The sequence below is a fragment of the Lithobates pipiens genome, unplaced genomic scaffold (genome assembly GCF_037356315.1).
Source record: "Lithobates pipiens isolate NorthernLeopardFrog02 unplaced genomic scaffold, aLitPip1_a1.2 Scaffold_18, whole genome shotgun sequence".
Lineage (NCBI taxonomy): Eukaryota > Metazoa > Chordata > Amphibia > Anura > Ranidae > Lithobates > Lithobates pipiens.
The window spans coordinates 198,500,968-198,518,042 of record NW_027507758.1 but is presented as its reverse complement, the minus strand read 5'-3'; the positions used below and the strand labels follow the sequence as shown (position 1 = coordinate 198,518,042).

The following is a 17,075-nucleotide window of genomic DNA, read 5'->3' as shown; positions in this document are numbered from 1 at the left end:
TTCCATGCAGTAGCTATTGCAATTTTGGCACCTAGAATGATAAAGTGGGTCAGTTTCTGAAAGTTTTTGGGGAGTGAAGGAACATGAGTGTTTAGCAAAGCTACTTCTGAAGTCCTGGGGACCTGGCAGCTTGTTACGCTGAAAATCATGTTGAAAATTTTGCTCCAGAATGATCTGAGCCTGGGGCATTCCCACCAAATGTGGGTCATGGAGCCACGGTGTTGACACCATCTAAAACATAGAGGGTTTGCCGTGGGGTAAATTTTAGCCAATTTGGAGGGAGTGAGATACCATCTGGTTATCAATTTGATGCTAGCTTCCATGAGTGATATGTTTTGGATCCCTTGAAAGGATCTAGTCAGAGCCGCTTGCCAGGTCCCCAGACTGTTTGAGATTTGGAGGTCGGCCTCCCAGGCTGTCATATAGGGAGTTTTGCCCGTTGGGCCAGTGAGGGCCGAGTAGATTACCGATATGTCGCCCCTCTGCTCCCCAATCCTACCACGCCAAGTTTCTAATTTAGTAAAAGCAGGTGGGAGGGTCTTGTTCTTCCATTGCGAGTGCAAAAAATTGGATATTTGCTGGAAGCGGAATCTTTCCGAATCAGGGAGCTCCAAGTGTTCGATACAATGGGAAAGGGGGACTGGACCCTTGGAGCTAAAGTAGTGTCCTATCCAGTATAGTCCTTTATCTAACCACCATTTGAAGGCGATAATATTGAGGCCAGGAGGGAAAGCGGGGTTGCGAAAGATATGAGCTAGGGGGCGCACAGCAGAGACCAATGTCGGCACTCCACGGAGAGTGTCCCACAGGGAGCAGGAAAGGGTAGGAGAGAGGATGGGCGGCCTAGATTTGGGGGGGCACCACAATAGATAATCTAAGGTGAATGAGGGTCCAGCTTGACGTTCGATGGACATCCAGTCCGGTTTTTCGTATTTTGAGTAGATCGTGGAGAGTTGGGCCAGTCGGGCTGCGAGATATTTGTGAAGGTTGGGCAAGCCCAACCCACCCCTACGCCTATGAAGGAAAAGTGTCTTTTGTGGGATACGGTACCCCTTGTTGCCCAATATATACTTCAGTATCTTGCTTTGCAGTGTTCGTAGGTGATCCTTCCTTACAGGAATAGGAAGTGCACGAAAGTAATAAAAGATTTTAGGTAGAAGGGTCATTTTAATGGAATTGATCCGGCCCAGTCAGGGTAACTCGTGTTTGGACCATGTCTTGAGATCAGTTTCTAATTGTCTGTAGAGTTTGGGATAATTTTGATTGTACAACGTCTTAGTCCTAGGTGTAAGTGAAATGCCTAAGTATTTGATGGAGGTATCGCTCCATTGGAGTGGGAATGATTGTTTAAGAGAGGAGGCTAGTTGGGTGGGGAGAGAGATATTGAGAGCCACAGATTTGGAGTAATTGACTCGTAACCCCCGAAATTTTGGCAAAGTCATCTAGGATTCGGGACAAATTAGGCAAGGTGGTGAAGGGGGAGGTGAGAAATAAAAGTATGTCATCGGCAAAGAGCCCGCATTTGTGTGTCTGGCTACAGCACTGGACTCCTCTGATGTCAGTATTGTGTCGAACGGCTATTGCTAATGTTTCAATGGCTATTGCAAATATGAGGGGTGAAAGGGGGCACCCTTGTCTGGTACCCCTAGTGATGGGTATGGGCGTGGAGTGGTATCCCTGAAGTCTAATTTGGGCCCTTGGATGGGAGTATAAAGCTTGTAAGAGGCCAGAGAGCTGGAAGATGTACTGCCAGGAGACCGAGTCGAAGGCCTCCTGGATATCTAGGGAAAGGAGGAAGCCCGATTGTTTAGGTCCCCCCTTCCAATTCGATTGCAATATTGAGACAATATCCACCGCCCTCCTTATTTGATCTGGTCCCTGTCTGCCGGGGATAAACCCAACTTAATCCTTGTGGACGTATTGCCCAATGAAGGATGCCAACCTATTGGCCATTACTTTCGTGAGAATTTTGAGGTCATTGTTAATGAGAGAGGTCTGTAGTTACTTACATCTTCCAGGTTCTTATCGGGTTTAGGTATGACCATAATGAATGCTGTGTTTAGGTGGGGAGCTAGGTGGCTTCCATTAGCTTTGTGATTGCCAAGATTGGTTAAATCAGGGCCCGGAGTATTAGCAAAAGCTTTGTAGTAAGGTATTGATAGTCCGTCAGGGCTTGGAGCGGAGCCTTTCTTGAGGTCCTTTATGACTCCCAGTATTTCTTCAATTCTTATGGGGGAATCCATTATTTGTTTGTGTGTATCAGATATAGAGGGTATGGGAAGACCCTCCAAGAATTGTGGGAGGAGGCTCGCTTCGGGGGGGGGGGGGGGTGGGCTGCTGTATAGGGAAGTATAGAAGTCCTGAAAAGTATTCAGGACTTTGATCGGATTAGATGTGGGTGACTGACCCGCAGTTCTGATCTTGGGGAGGGTGTTTAACTTTGTTCTAGGGGATAGTCTGGCTAGGAGTGTGCCTATTTTGTTTGCCTGTGTATAGAATTTGTGGCCGGACCATCGAATAGACTTTTCAGCTTTGGTGGTCAGGGCGAGATTAAGTTCTAGTCTGGTCTTGTTGAGTAGGAAGGTGGTGACTCGGTGAGGGTCTTTTTTGTGTAGGGCTCTGAGTTTAGAGTATTCCTTTTCCAGCTTGATAATATCTGATTGCCGTTTGCATTTAATTTGGGTGCCCATCTGAATGAGCTTACCCCTGATGAAGGCTTTGTGTGCCGCCCAAAGGGTTTCGGGGAAATGTCTGTCATCGTGTTAAGGGAGAAATATTCCCATAGAGCTTTATCAAGTTCTACTATTCTTGTTGGCTCGGATAAGAGATTCATTTAATCTCCAATGTCTGGAGTGACTCCCTCCGGATCCCGCAATGATTGTCACAATTACCAGAGAGTGGTCGGAGACCACCGTGTCTTTGATGGAAGCTTTGACGGCTTGGGGCAGGAGCGAGGTAGGTACAAGGATGTGGTCAATTCTCGCATAGGATTGGTGGGGAGCGGAGAAGTGGGTGAAGTCCCTCCTTTGAGGGGTTTAATTCCTGCCAGGATTGGGACAGGCCATAGGCATGAATTAATTTGGCAACCTGCAGGCTTGCTTTAGAGGGCCGGGTCAATTGAGAATGTAAGGGTGAGGATTTGTCAAGGCCCTGGTCGAAGGCTACATTGGAGTCCCCTCCGACAATGACTGTCCCTTCTAAATGGGGGGGCCAGGGTGCGCAGCAGGGATTCAAATAATGTGACTTGGCCCACGTTCGGGGCATAGTAGGAGACCAGGGAATACAGGTGGTCTCCCACAGTGCCCTTGATGAGGAGGAATCTTCCCTCCGGGTCTGCCAATTCAAAAATTTTGTCAATTTTACACGTTTTGGCTACCAATATGGCCACCCCTTTAGATTTTGATTCTGCACTAGCGAGATAGTACTGGGGGAAGTGGGTGTGAAGGAACTTTGGACTATACCGGATAGGGAGGTGTGTTTCCTGAAGTAGGATCATGTCCAGTTTCAGAGACTTATAGTAATCAAAAACTTTTCTACGTTTGATGGGGAAATTAAGGCCCTGGATATTGTGTGAGGCTACCTTAAGCCTAGTGTCCGGGTGGTCAGCCATGGAGCAGAGGGGGAGCCCAGCATCTGAGTGCGGCCTCACTTACCCAATTAGTAGCGGGAATCCAGGCTTCAGTAGTGAGGTCCTCGGCCTATTGTGATCTTGTTGAGGATTGTGCAACATAAGTGATCCAGTACATGCCTGGAAAAATATGACAGTATCAAAAACATAATTTGCAGAAGTATCTTTTCATGTGAGGGGGAGAGAGGAGAGGATAGGAAACGGAAAAAAAGGACTCCTGGAAGAGGAAAGAGGAGTTCGGGGCAGGAGACACCCCCCGAAATCCTAAGAGTGTTCAATAGCACCATCTGACCCATATGATCAGATGTCCCGACCCTCAGGCGCCCGGGAGAGACTGAGGGTGGGGGAGGTACGCAAGTGGTCCCTCGCAGAACCAGGGACCCCCAGACGGGAAGAATCCCAATCTGTAAACGTGGAGGTAAAACGTGAAGCACGGCAAAACATTGCGTATAGGTGAAACAAAAACAGAACCTTCAAAACGAAATAAAGAACCATCAAATGAGTCCCCAGATATAAGTTGGCTTCTTGGATCCGTATCCCTCTGTAGTGGCTGCTGAGAGCTCTTCAGGGCTCAACAGGAGGGAACAAGGGGAAGAAGTGGGTTCAAAGGCAGTCCATATGAGGGTATTGAGAACAGCTAGGCGTCTGGGGGTATCATGAACTGAGGTTGGAACAGGACAGAAAAACAGAGGTCCTAGTGGACAACAGGGGCCAGCACAGGTGGAGGACAGGTCCCCCGATGATGGGGGGGGGGGGAGAGTCCTCTGGCCCTCTCCAGGACCTCGGGCATTAAGTCACGAAGTGGAGGGCAGAAATTGAAGCCTGGGTGCTTCTCAGGTAGGTGCGTTGTCCTTGACTTTCTTGGCTCTTCCAGAAGTCCACAGAGGAGATTGTGGGCTGTTGGGTGTTGGCCTTTTGTTGGAGCTGTGCCCAGAATTGGAGGTATCCATGTCCGCTTCTTAAGAGATAAGTTTCAGCCGGATGAGAAGTTTCTCCCCCTCAGGGAAGGTTGAGAAAGCATAGGTTTTCCCTTTGTCGGAAAACCGAACAGCAAAGGGGAAGGCCCACTTGTATTTTATTTCTCTCTGCATCAGCACAAGCAAAAGAGGTTTCAATGCTCTCCGTCTTTGTATTGTAGATGGGGAAAGATCTGCAAAAATCTGTACTTGGTGATCCTGACACATGACATGCTGCAGGGACCTGGCTCTCTTCATGACTTCTTACTTCACAGAGAAATGGTGGGGATTGGCGATCACGTCACGTGGGGTACCATCCTTTCTAGGAGGACTGAGGGTTCTATGGACCCTATCAAGTTCCAGCTTTGGGGCTGAGATATCAGGGTTTAGCTGTGTGATTAGGTCGTGGACCGCCGCGGATACATCTGCTACCGATTCCGGGAGCCCATGGATTCTTTTGTTGTATCTCCGTGACCTATTTTCAAGGTAGTCTATGCGGGCCATGGCCAGGTCAAGTTGCTCCTGCACCGAATAAATGTGCCTGGAGTTTTGGTTGGTTATGGCAATGGTATCCTCCATTTTGTGTTCGACCAGATTAATAAAGTCAGCTTTTAGTTCCCCTGGGATTTTCAGGGCAGTTTGGGATAGTCCCTTCTCCAGCAGTTCAGAGAATTTGTGAAATAGAGCATCAATGTGGGATACCGGGTCTCTATGAGAGGCCTCATGGGGGGCTAGGCCTGCCTGAGGAACAAAAGTGAGGCCCTGAGGGGGATGGGGAGAAGTCCTGAATGGTGCGTTCCAGGAGGGATACAGTGGAGGCCGGGGGCGGAGTGGTGTCCTTGGGGGGGGGGGGGCCCTGAGACTGCCTGGAGTGGCATGGGAAGGTGGATGGGCTGGTTCTGACCTGTAGTCCACCAAGCTTGTGGAGCGATGTTCCTGAGATAGGAGCTGTGCTGCGGTGGCCATCTTGGATTTCTCCCTCTCATCCAGCGATGCGAACAGCGGTCCCAGATTACGTTTTACCGGTCATCCGGTAGTGTGCCCAGGCTCTTTGGGAAGCTATCTGTGCCGCTTGTGGAGCGTTTGGTAGTCCGTGCTGTGCGCTAGGGGTCCCATTGTTCCGCGAGGCAGCGGAGCTCTAGATGATCGCGGCCATCTTGTGAGCCTCGCGCATGCGCCCCCCATGACTTTTTTTTTTTGATGCTATATATTCACTATCCAACTGGCTGTCTGTTGAAACTATCACAAGCTGATCCTTACCACAATTTAGTCTACAGACTCCCATTACAGCCTTATATGTTTGACTTGCCTGCTAAAGCAATTTCTCTATACAATAATCGCATAAGCCCGTTGCATGGACATGCAACATGTATAGTTTGCTATCTTTGACTGTACAGGACTAAGTATTTATATTGACTTTAGTTATAGCAGCACCATTCTTTCCTTTAGCTGGTCTGTGTGTGTGTGTGTGTGTGTGTGTGTGTGTGTGTGTGTGTGTGGGGCCCTGAGATTGGCACCATATTGTAACAACTTTGTCGTTTTTCTGTACCTGTTCTTATTGCTGGGTGTTCTGGGGGGTTAATATTTGTAACTTTAATAATGCAATTTTTCAAATAGATATTCATGATTGGTCATCCCTTTTACTCCTTTGGGACATCTTTGTTCCATCATTATCAATTATTTACTTTGATATTTTTGAGCTTAAGTTGGCCATACACCATACAATTTTTTCTTATTCAATTTCCTTTAACTTCCAAATGTGTAGTACAAGGGCCTGAAAGTGTTCAGATTTGACCTCATATGGTTTTGGTAAATCTAAAGGAAATCTATAGAAGAAAATTGTATAATGTATAATGTATGGCCAGCCTTAGGAGGCATCCTATCAGATTGACTAATTGGTAATGACCAACATACGTTGCATTGGGAACCCATGAAAAGTGGATTCCATGCTTTTGTTTCAACTACGCAATCGTAGTTCAAAATTATTTGGAACTACTTCTGACCGCTATTAAAGAGAGAAAGTAACATTGCGCATTTAAATGGTTATGCCTTGTAGCACTTTAGTATCTAAGAAATCTCTGGAGAGTAGAGTGATTAATACATTATACTATTTTTCCAGAAAGTTGCCCTGATTCCTGTGAGACTGCAGGTCCCCCACAGCCCCGATGCTTGGGATGCTGTTGTGAGCTATCCGTTCTTGATGGCTTTATTCTGAGATCTCTAGATCTCAGAATAAAGCAATCAACAATTGACATACAAGCTACTTGTATCCTTATATTAATACCAAACATTGAAGTACTCTCTGGTCAGCATAGCAAAGGTGTCCCACAGGATCGGGTATGGGTGATGTAGATGGGCATGTGTGAGTATTGTTTAGGAGTCTAGCTTAGGGCCAGAGCTCTCTGAAAGGAGACAATTGAGTATTGTGTGAAATGAGCTGCAATACTACCTCTACCTGCAGCATCACTTAGGCAATCTTGGTGGAGCAAGAGCAGCAGGAGGGATATCCTGTGGGTCATCCTGTCTACATGTATCCCTGAGAAAACAGATTGGTGTAACACAGGCACGTTTAGCAACATTCACAGTTCTATGAAGGAAGATAGAGGGAGAATCCAATGAAGAAAAAAAAAGTGAGCACATGGAATCCAGTCATTGTGTTTGGGATGGGGGGGGGGGGGGGGGGAAACTCCGCAGTTGTCCTCCGCTCGCACCTGTCCTCCGTTAACATGGCAACACTGAACTAATGTCTAGGAGGCAGAGTATTGGGGCTAGGTATCCTGACCTGTAGGGGCAATGGAGGAAGCATTTCAAGTGAGGTACAGTATTATAAGAGCCAGAGGAGGATTTTAAAATAAGGTTCCATAAATCCTCATAAATATGGTCTAGGGGATATCTGTAAAGAAAAGCGGGCAAGTTCAGCAATGATTAGGGAAATAGGGAAGGGTCTTGAGTCAGGATTCAGGAGGTCCAACAAGTAGCAAGTCTTGCAGTGATGGAGGCCTTAACATAGCATTTAAGGCCAGGAGGTGTTCCAAATAAAGTGTCATGGTCTCCCGATACTTAAGATGAGTATGTCCATCGTATAAGCTTCCCTTGCCCGGTGACAGAGCTATACAAGATCCCACCCAGCCACTAGTCAGGACACAGGGCAGAGTGGTGAAAAAACACAAAACTGAGGTGTTTGGTCTAGCTCTGGTCCGAGATGGCCACTTGAAGAGAATACTCTGCATGTTCAGACAATTGTACCCTTCATGCACCTTCAAACCCCTCAAAAATGGTGAGATCTGGTCACAGTGCATCTGGAAAACGGACCCCATGGTACTCGGTGATAACATTCAGTCTTTGTTTCGGACCCAGCTCTGAGTGCCTTCACTGCTCCCATGGCCTGCTTGCTTGGCAGTGTCTCTGGTGCTGTGACAGGGACCAATAAGTCTCGCTGAGCTACTGCTTCACCTCTTCCAAGTTTCCCAGACCTACAAACTGTAGCCACTGACAGTCTACGCTCGGATCTGTTATCTCTGAACTCCACCTCAGTTGTGACAAAGCTCATTGACGCTTAGGCTACCACACTGCTGGGTTCTGCCTATGCATATAGAGTACCTTGACAAACGGAGGATGAGGCACAACATTGTCTCCCTAAATCCGTCTAACCCCAGGCATTGGAATTGGCGGTTAAGACCCTGTTGTCTTAATGAGCTCTTGGACAGGCCAGCTGATACCTCCATTGAGTACAAGCGGGCACAGAGGGCCCTATAGCCACAGGGAAGGAAGCCCAACCCACCTCGGGATGTTATATGCTGCCTAGTCAGTTATCATTTGAAGGAGACAATCCTGTGTAAGGCAAGGGAGAACTTTTCAGTGGCTCTGAAATGAATTCCAGGACTTCAATCCAATATCATGTTGCAGACTGCCAGGCCTTGCGCTCGTTACTGGAACTTCTCTGCACTAGGGAGATAATGTAGAGATGGTGCTAACCTTTCTGCCTCTTTGCATCCACTTGAGGCAGATCTGCCTCCTTAAGGATGCCAGAAGACCTTCAAGTTTTCTGCGAGACACTGGAGAGCCCTATGATCGTCCTGCCTGAATGGTAGTGATTTTCTCTTTTGTTCATTGACTGACACAGCACCTTTTAATATTGACCTTAGGGTTATATCATCACCTTCAAAAGAGGGCTAGCATTACATGTAAAAACAGCAAAACCGCATAGTACTGCCCATGGGGACGGTCCTAATGGCTATAACCCCTCACTCTGCTTCCAGCAGCTCAGTTTTTTGATTCCTGTGATCTACAATCTGCAGCCGGCCCATCGAGCGTGTGCAGACCTTAGCTATGCGCTGGGTCATCCACAACATGCCCCGTCTGGTCCAGGGGTGGCTGGTGAGCCATATGCTCCGGGGCACACATGTCCGGGGCTACTGCTGTCCGTGTCAGTGTGCCGTGGATGACGGCCACCCTATGCTTGGGTGATTGGTCTGTGAGGAAATGAGTCTAGTAGTCCCTGCAGGAGGGGTAAGTATGGTCCCACCTGTCTCAGCAGGATGGAGCAGCTGGGCATTTCCTGGGAGGTAGACTAGGGGGACTCGCTCTGTCCCTTCTCTCCCTGTCCCTTTCCCTCCTCCCCATGCTGAGGGGCCGCTGTGTGACTGGGCATAGTGGGTGCAATGCACGTACCTGGCCGGGGGTCCCCTGGGGGTGTCTGGGTCCTGGCAGGGGGCTGCTCTGGGCGGTTGGTGGTCCGATTTGTTTTCTCAGTTTTTAGGCAATTTTTGGAGTGTCTGTGTGCTGCCATATGGGGACTGGCCGCCGCTGGAATTTTTCTGTGACTGCAGCAATTTTCTTGTAGCCACAGCCAGTTTCTTAACTGCGGCCATTTTCTTGAAGTCCGGTGGCTATTTTCCCGGCGCTCTCAGATGTTTTTTGCTGAGGCAGCCGGCGGCCATTTTCTAGTTTCCTCCGATCTGTTTTAATCTAGCGCTGGGCGGCTGGTTCAGCCTGGAACAACACGGAACTGACACAGAACTCGTGGCAGGCACAGGGGAGAGCGAATGGCGGCAGCACGGTGTGGTACCTCGGTCAGGGTGGTGACTCCATTCGGGAGTTTGCAGTATGGTGGACCTCACTCCTTTCAGACCAGTGGGTTTGCATACTGGTTTCGTCAGGCTACAAGCTAGAAAATCTGTTTGGCGGACAAGAAAAACTTTCGTTCATTAATGAACACGGTTCCATTAATCTTGACCGTAGGTTTATTACGCCACCTTCAGGAGAGGACTAGGCAGAACATGTAACACGTGAAAAACAGAACTATACAATTCTGCCCAGGGGGCGGTTCTCTGGTAATAACCCCTCAGCCTGCTTCCTGCAGCTCCATTTTTCTTGCCTAGTGAAGTAGGACCTAGGCTCCCTGCCGGGACAATTGGTCCTGGGGATTTTAAGATCCTGTGATCTTCTATCAACAGCCGGTTGGGTGACAGGCTGGATAATATAGATCCTTGTAGTCTCCCCAGCCTGGCCATCAAGCATGTGCAGGCCCTAGCTACACGCTGTGTTGGCCATGACATGCCCCTCAGGCTCCAGGGACGGCCCATGAGCGCAATACTCCGGGGCACACATGACCGGACTACAGATGTCTTTGTCACAGTGGGCCGTGACCTGCAGCCACCCCGTATTGCTCGGGTGGGGGTCTGTGATGAGATGCCTCCAGCTTGTCCGGATGGTAAGTACAGCTCTCAGAACAGAGCAGCTGGGCATTCCCTGGGAGGTCGATTAGGGGGTCCCTCTTCTCCCTTTCTTGTCTCCCTGTCCCCCCCCCCCCCTTGTGAGGGATGCTGCATGACTGTGCTGTAGTGCAGTGTGTATACCTGAGCCAGGGCTCCTCCAGGGGGCTTGGATCCTTGATTGGGGGTTGCACTGGCTGTCTGTGTCCCTGGGCTGTCATCTGTCTCAACTGGTGTCTGTGGGCTCTGCATGTGCTGCCTCCATAGCGCTGATCGCTGCTATTATCTGTGTATATTCTCTGTGTACAGTTGTTTGTCGGCCATTTTCTGTTGGCATCTGTGAGAAGCATGGTTAGTGGCCATTTTCCCTATGAATTTTCTCTATACAGGGGGCTCAGCGGCCATTTTCTTGTAGCCTCAGTGCGCTTTTTCTCCCCAGCGCTGGTTCCTGTACCTCAGAACAGCAGACTTTTTTGTCCTGGATACTTGGGAGCTGACACTGAACACAGCCATCAGTAACAGCACTGCGCAGCAGTACTGCGGTGAGGGCCCCTCATTCTGTAGAAGCTAGGAGGGTGGGATTGAGAACCTTGTCCCAAGTCCCCAAGGATGGCGGATGGGGAAGATCAGCATGGCATCAGAAGCTGGCATTTCTTCCCCAGACCTCCCTGCATTTGCAACCGGCTTGTCTGCAACCAGTGCAGTGCCTTTGGACGCTTTGTCGGCGGTCCTTGAAATGTTCGTTGCCAGGGTGGAGGCTGTGTGCATGCGCAGGGGGGTAAAAAAAACTACCCCTGTTCCCTCGTCGTCCTGGGAGAATTCTGACTCACTCAGGCCCTGCAGTGACTGGCAACCCCTGCTCTGATGGGGGGTCATCTTTGGGAGTTTGCAGCTCTGTGGACCTCCCTACTTTCCGACCAGTGGGTCTGCAACATTGTTTCCTCAGGGTAAAAGTTTTTCTTGTCCTCCAAACAGATTTTTTCCCTTCAACCTTCATCATCTTCCGACTCTTCGGGAAGCCCTCTTCGGGGCAGTACAGGACCTGCTGCTGCGTGGGTGTGATAGTACCTGTGCCGATGCCATGGAGGTTTCTGGGATTTTACTCCAATCTGTAGTTCCAAAGAAGGAGGGGGTCCGTTCGGTCCTGGATCTCAAGGCCCTCAACGGCTTTGAAAGTACAAAGGTTCAGGATGGAATTAGTTGACTCCGTGGTTGCTGCACTCCATCAGGGGCTTTTCCTAGCATCCCTGGACATCAAGGACGCATACTTGCATGTCCCCATATGTGTCAGACATCAGAGGTTTCTGCAATTTGCGGTTGGGGACGGACACTATCAATTCGTAGCTCTCCCTTTTTGGCCTAGCTTCGGCACCAAGGTGCTTGCCCCAATTCAGGCTTTCCTAAGGCAGCAAGGGATCACAATCATGGTTGCCTCCTTCTCTGAGTAGCTTCTGCATCAGAATTAAGGGGAGGATGTGGCAATCGCCATTCAAACTCTAAGGGAATTTGGTTACTGAACCTCCAGAAGTTGGTGTTGACTCGACATCTGGAGTACCTGGGCCTGCTTCTGGACTCCTCAGAGGCGAGGAGGGGAGGAGACACGGCGTCCAGAACTCGCCTGTGCAGTGTCCCCTTTACAGGAGATCTAGTCTTTGGGGCTGAATTAGATACCGCCTTAGAAAGGATGGCGGATAAAAACAAAACGTTTGCCACAAAAAAGAAAAAATTTCCAAGGAAATTTTTTTCGTTCCTCAAAGGAACCAGCAAAGACAGACACGACAGGCGTTCAAACCCAAAAAGTGCTGGACGAGACAAAAAGGGAACAGAAAAGGGGGCATATTTTACTGCTCCAGTCAGGCCCCCAAGCCCCAGTGATATCAGGTTCCGTGTGGGGTGAAGGTTATCTAACTTTATTCCACAGTGGGAAAGGATAATCTCAAACAAGTTTGTACTAAACATAATAAACATAATAAAAAGCTGTTATGCGCTAGTTTCACAGCTGCCCACCCTCAAAATTTCTTGTAACAATACTCCCGAGTCACTCAGAAAAGGCCAGGGCTTTGCCATTACTGATGGGGGAGATGGTGGATCAAGAGGTATTGACACCAGTCCCCATTCAGGAGCAGGGGGACGGTTTTTACTCTATTTTTGTAGTAAAAAAGCCATCTGGGAAGTTCAGACTGATCATGAACCTCCGCCCTCTGAATCTCTCCATCCGTTACAAGAAGTTTTGGATGGAGTACATTTATTCAATAAAGAATCTCCTCCAAAAGGAGTTGCATATCCCTATAATGAAGGAATGCCAGAAATTTCTTTGGATGGCTATTCAGATAGATGCAAACGTTTTTTATCATTTTCAGTGCAGAGCACTTCCACTCGGAATGTCTTCCTCCCCGAGAATCTTTACCAAGGTTCTTGGGGAGGTACTAGTTCCTTTAAGACTTCAGTCGGTCTCTATGATTCCATATCTAGACGACTTACTACTAACAGCCCACTTGGAAAACAAGCGCTCTCAGGACTTAACGTTAACACAGCTCAGTCTAAATCAGGGGGGATTATCAGTCGGGGAAAAATCCAAGACGATCCCTTCACAGGAGATCCTGTACCTATGCTACAAGGTCAGGTCTGTGGATCAGATGATAGTACTACCAGAGGAAAAGATTTTGAATCTTTGGCACAAAATCTTTTCTCCAAAGCTGTCCCAGTTGTACAGTAAGGGAGGTCATGTCGGTGCTAGGTCTCATGACAGCAGCCATTCCGGCTGTACAATGGGCCAGGTTCCATCAAAGGGATCTTCAGGGGTTCTTGTTAGAACACTTAAAGGGCAGGGATCTGGAGGAAGAGGTCTCGATCCCCGAAAAAGTAAAGCGTTCCCTCTGGTGGTGGAAGGACACAGAGAACCTAAACAAGGGGGTTCTCTGGGTCCTACCTGTCACATCTACTCTGACCACGGATGCGAGCAGTTGGGGCTGGGGAGCCCATCTCAACTCAAACTGGGCCCAGGGCAGATGGACTCAGGAAGAGAGACATTTCTCCTCCAATTGGAAGGAGCTAGCCGCAATCCTCAGAGCTTATACTAGCTGGCCAGACCACTATACGGGGTCACCATCTACAAGTCCCCTCAGACAATGACGGCTGTAGCATATCTAAACAGGGAGGTACCAGAAGTCCTCATTTAATGTCGATGGCCAGGCACATTTTTCAGTGGGCAGAATCTAATCTAAAGTTAATTTCTGCAATACTCTTGAAAGGGGAGCTGAACAACACTGCAGACTTATTGAGTCGACAACGAGTCTCGAATCAAGAATGGTCGCTACATCCAGAGGAGGTGTTCAATCTCATAGCAACTCACTGGGGAAGGCCAGTAGTGGATATGTTTGCAAACGAGAGAATGCAAAAGTTCCCAATTTTTGCTCTCTATGCCCAGGGGATCTCCCCTTGTAAAGCATCTACTGCCAAACTCCATGGACTTTCAGCTTGGCATATGAGTTTCCTCCACTTCACCTCATCCCAAGGGTTCTAGCGAAATTCCTTGCGGAGGAAACATGCTTAGTTCTCATGGCACCATTTTGGCCTAAAAGACCATGGTTTACGACACTGCTACAGTTGACAGACCAGCCTCCACTGAGACATCCCTGCAGACAGGACCTCTTGTCACAGGGAGCTCTTTCATCTCCGAGTAGCCATGCTGCACCTCTCAGCGTGGTTAGAAGTGGAAGAAATTTTGAGAAGTAAAGGCCTGACAGACAGAGTAGTTCAGACCTTATTACAGAGTAGAAAGCCAACCGCCAGAGCTATTTATAAAAGTCTGGAGAAAATGTAATAGTTGGCTGGATGGCTATGGGGGGAAAAACATGGACACAGCTAATATCCTTCAGTTTCTACAAGAGGGGATAGACAAAGGGCTAACTCCTAGTATTATCAAGGTTCAGATAGCTGCTCTAAGTGTGTACCTAGAAAAACTGTTACAGGAAGATACTTTCATCTCTAGATTTTATAAAGCAATCTCTAGACATAAACCAATCAGTCAACAAAGCTCCATCCTGGGATCCAGCTGTTGTACTGAAAGTGCTCTTGGATCCACCCTTCGAACCTATATCAGAGGCTTCATTCAAGAGGACTACATTCAAGACGGTACTTCTTGTGGCAATCACTTCAGCCCGTAGGGTTAGTGAGATGCAAGCTTTTTCTATAAGAGAACCATTCCTACAAATTTTATAACACAATCGTTCTAAAGACAGACCCAGGGTTCTTACCAAAAGTGGCATCTAGTTTCCATAGGTCACAGGACATTGTTCTTCCTCCTTTCTGCCAGAATGCATCAAATGAGAAAGAGGAAGGATTTCATTTGTTAGATGTAAGGCGGTGCATTTTAGAATACCTTAGGGTTATAAATCCATTTAGAATCTCAGGTTCTGTTTGTTCTGTTTTCAGGTCAGCGTAAGGGACGGAAGGCTTCAAAAGCCACCCTAGCTAGGTGGATCAGGTTAGCGATAACAGAAGGTTATAGAGCAATGAACAAAGACCCTCCTGGGGGTATTAAAGCCCATTCCACAAGGGCATAGGCAGCATCCTGGGCAGAAAAGGCTGGTGCCACCCCGGAGCAAATATGTAAAGCAGCCATGTGGTCAAGCTTTTCCACCTTTACAAAACATCATCGACTGGATCTAATGTCCAGTCAGGATTAGGCTTTTGGGAGAAAAGTCCTCCAGGCTGTGCCCCCCCCCCCAATCTGGTGAGTACTTGGATCCTCTCAAGGGCTGTCCTGGAAGACAACTGGGGAAAACCGGAGTTGGTACTCACCGGTAACTCCTTTTCCAGTGGTCTTCTAGGACAGCACGATCCCACCATTTTTTTTCTCTCGTAGTGATGATATAATAACGATATTATTGTGGTTGTTTTTTACAGTTCCATCCTTCGGTTCTTGGTAAATGACTGGCCAGGGACCTGAAGGACCACCTTTTGAACTGTTGGCAGTGTGTTTCCTGGGTCGATGGGAGTGACTCCATCTCTCAAGGGCTGTCCTGGAAGACCACTGGAAAAGGAGTTACTATTTCCGTTTTTTTCTGACATTAATTGATGGACACAGCACCCACCCCTCTTATTTATGTTTGTACTGTTGGCGAACTGAGCTGCTGGATGCAGTGTGAGGGGTTATAGCCAGTTGGATCACCCCCTGGGCGGCACTGTGCAGTTTTGCTGGTTTTACATGTTCTGCCTAGTTCTCTCCTGAAGGTGGTGATATAACCCTAAGGTCAAGATGAAGATGAACTTCAGAGAAAAGGAAGTACATATATCCTATTCCCCCCCCCCCCCCCCCCCCCTATATACATAAGTGTCCAGAGACAAAATTTAAGTAGAACTAAATGTTAAACTGAAGACCTGGTACCAGATCATTGAGATGGTCATTGAATTATATATTCAAAAAAAGGGGGAACAAGGGGGACATTGGGACTTTACATGAAGTATGTGGTAGCAAAAAAGTATAAGGTGAACTACTAGGAATTTTATTAATCGTTACAGTTGGATTGAATTATATATAGTGTGTGTATGTATGCGTATATAATTATAGTATGCGTTTGTAAATATGGAACAATTAATAAGCTTTTGTTCTTGTTGGCAGGAGTTTGCAATGGATGGTTTGGTGAATATCGTTGGGGGTTGCTGTGGAACTACTCCAGCCCATATTAGGTACGTTTTACATGTCTGTTAGCATGCTTTTTTAAAGTGCAACATCGGTCAAAAAGTGAAATCAAACCATAAAAACGATTTTGTCCAGGAAACCATGCAGGCGCTGTTTCTAAATCCTTATGTATACATTTGGGTAAAATTGCTTCTTTAATGTGGAATTTTGGCACATATGTTTTATAAGTTGACTGGTAAAGAAATGTTTCTTTATCATACATAATGGGACACAGAGCCTTAACCACGAGGCGGCCCGTGCTATAGCCGGGAGAGGCTACGGCGCGATGCTCAATTGCCAGGAGAGTGTCCCTGGATGTCCCCCGTTTACTTCCTCCCTGCACGCGGGCGTACATGGGGGGAAAATCTGTGTTGGCCATGTCCCTTGGGCACAGCCAATCACAGATCTTGCTAAATGGCCAATCACAGCAGCCATTTGGCATGTGATCGGAGTGTCCAATGAGAGATGATCTCTTATGTAAACTTATGTAAACATTTTGCATCACCGGCTCTCCCTTCTCACTCAGACCACTAGTGAGAAGGGAGAGTGCCAAATGGTGAGTGAACACAGTGCCACCTGTCCCCGTTGTGAGGCGTCACCACGTATTAGTGCCATCTGTCTTCAGTGTCACGTGCCATCAGTGCCACATATCAGTGTCTTTGTCCTGGTGCTCCAGGGCCTTCAAAAGTGTAATATGTAGTCAACAAGTTGGATGTGTAATTTATGCTCCTAGAACACATGATGGTGCTTTCTGCATGTTGGGCCTCTCTATGTGGTTAGGCTGTGAAAAAGTCCCACACGTGCTATCGTAATACTCAGGAGTAGCAGAATGTATTTTGGGCCGTCATTTGTGGTATACACATGCCATGTGAGAGAAATAACCTATTACAATGACAATTTGGTGGGAAAAAAATTACAACATCAAAACCCTCACCATGCATCTTACTAAATTCCTTGGAATGTCTATTTTCAAAAGGGGTCATTTGGGGGGGGGGGGGGTAGTTATACTTTCCTGGCTTGCTTGGGTCACAAGAAATGAGATAGACCACAAGTACATCAGGTGTGATCATCTTTTTTTTATGATTTGCACCACT

The 17,075-nt window shown here is 47.8% G+C and overlaps 1 protein-coding gene across 3 annotated transcripts in view; it reads left to right on the top strand.

The window, feature by feature from the left end:
* MTR (5-methyltetrahydrofolate-homocysteine methyltransferase) overlaps positions 1–17,075 on the top strand; it is a 1,186,028-nt gene that overhangs the window by 299,172 nt on the left and 869,781 nt on the right. For all 3 annotated transcript variants that reach the window (XM_077486511.1, XM_077486510.1, XM_077486509.1), the window contains exon 11: positions 15,922–15,989. In XM_077486511.1, coding sequence (XP_077342637.1) covers positions 15,922–15,989 — 68 coding nt within the window. The remainder of the gene's footprint in view (positions 1–15,921; positions 15,990–17,075) is intronic.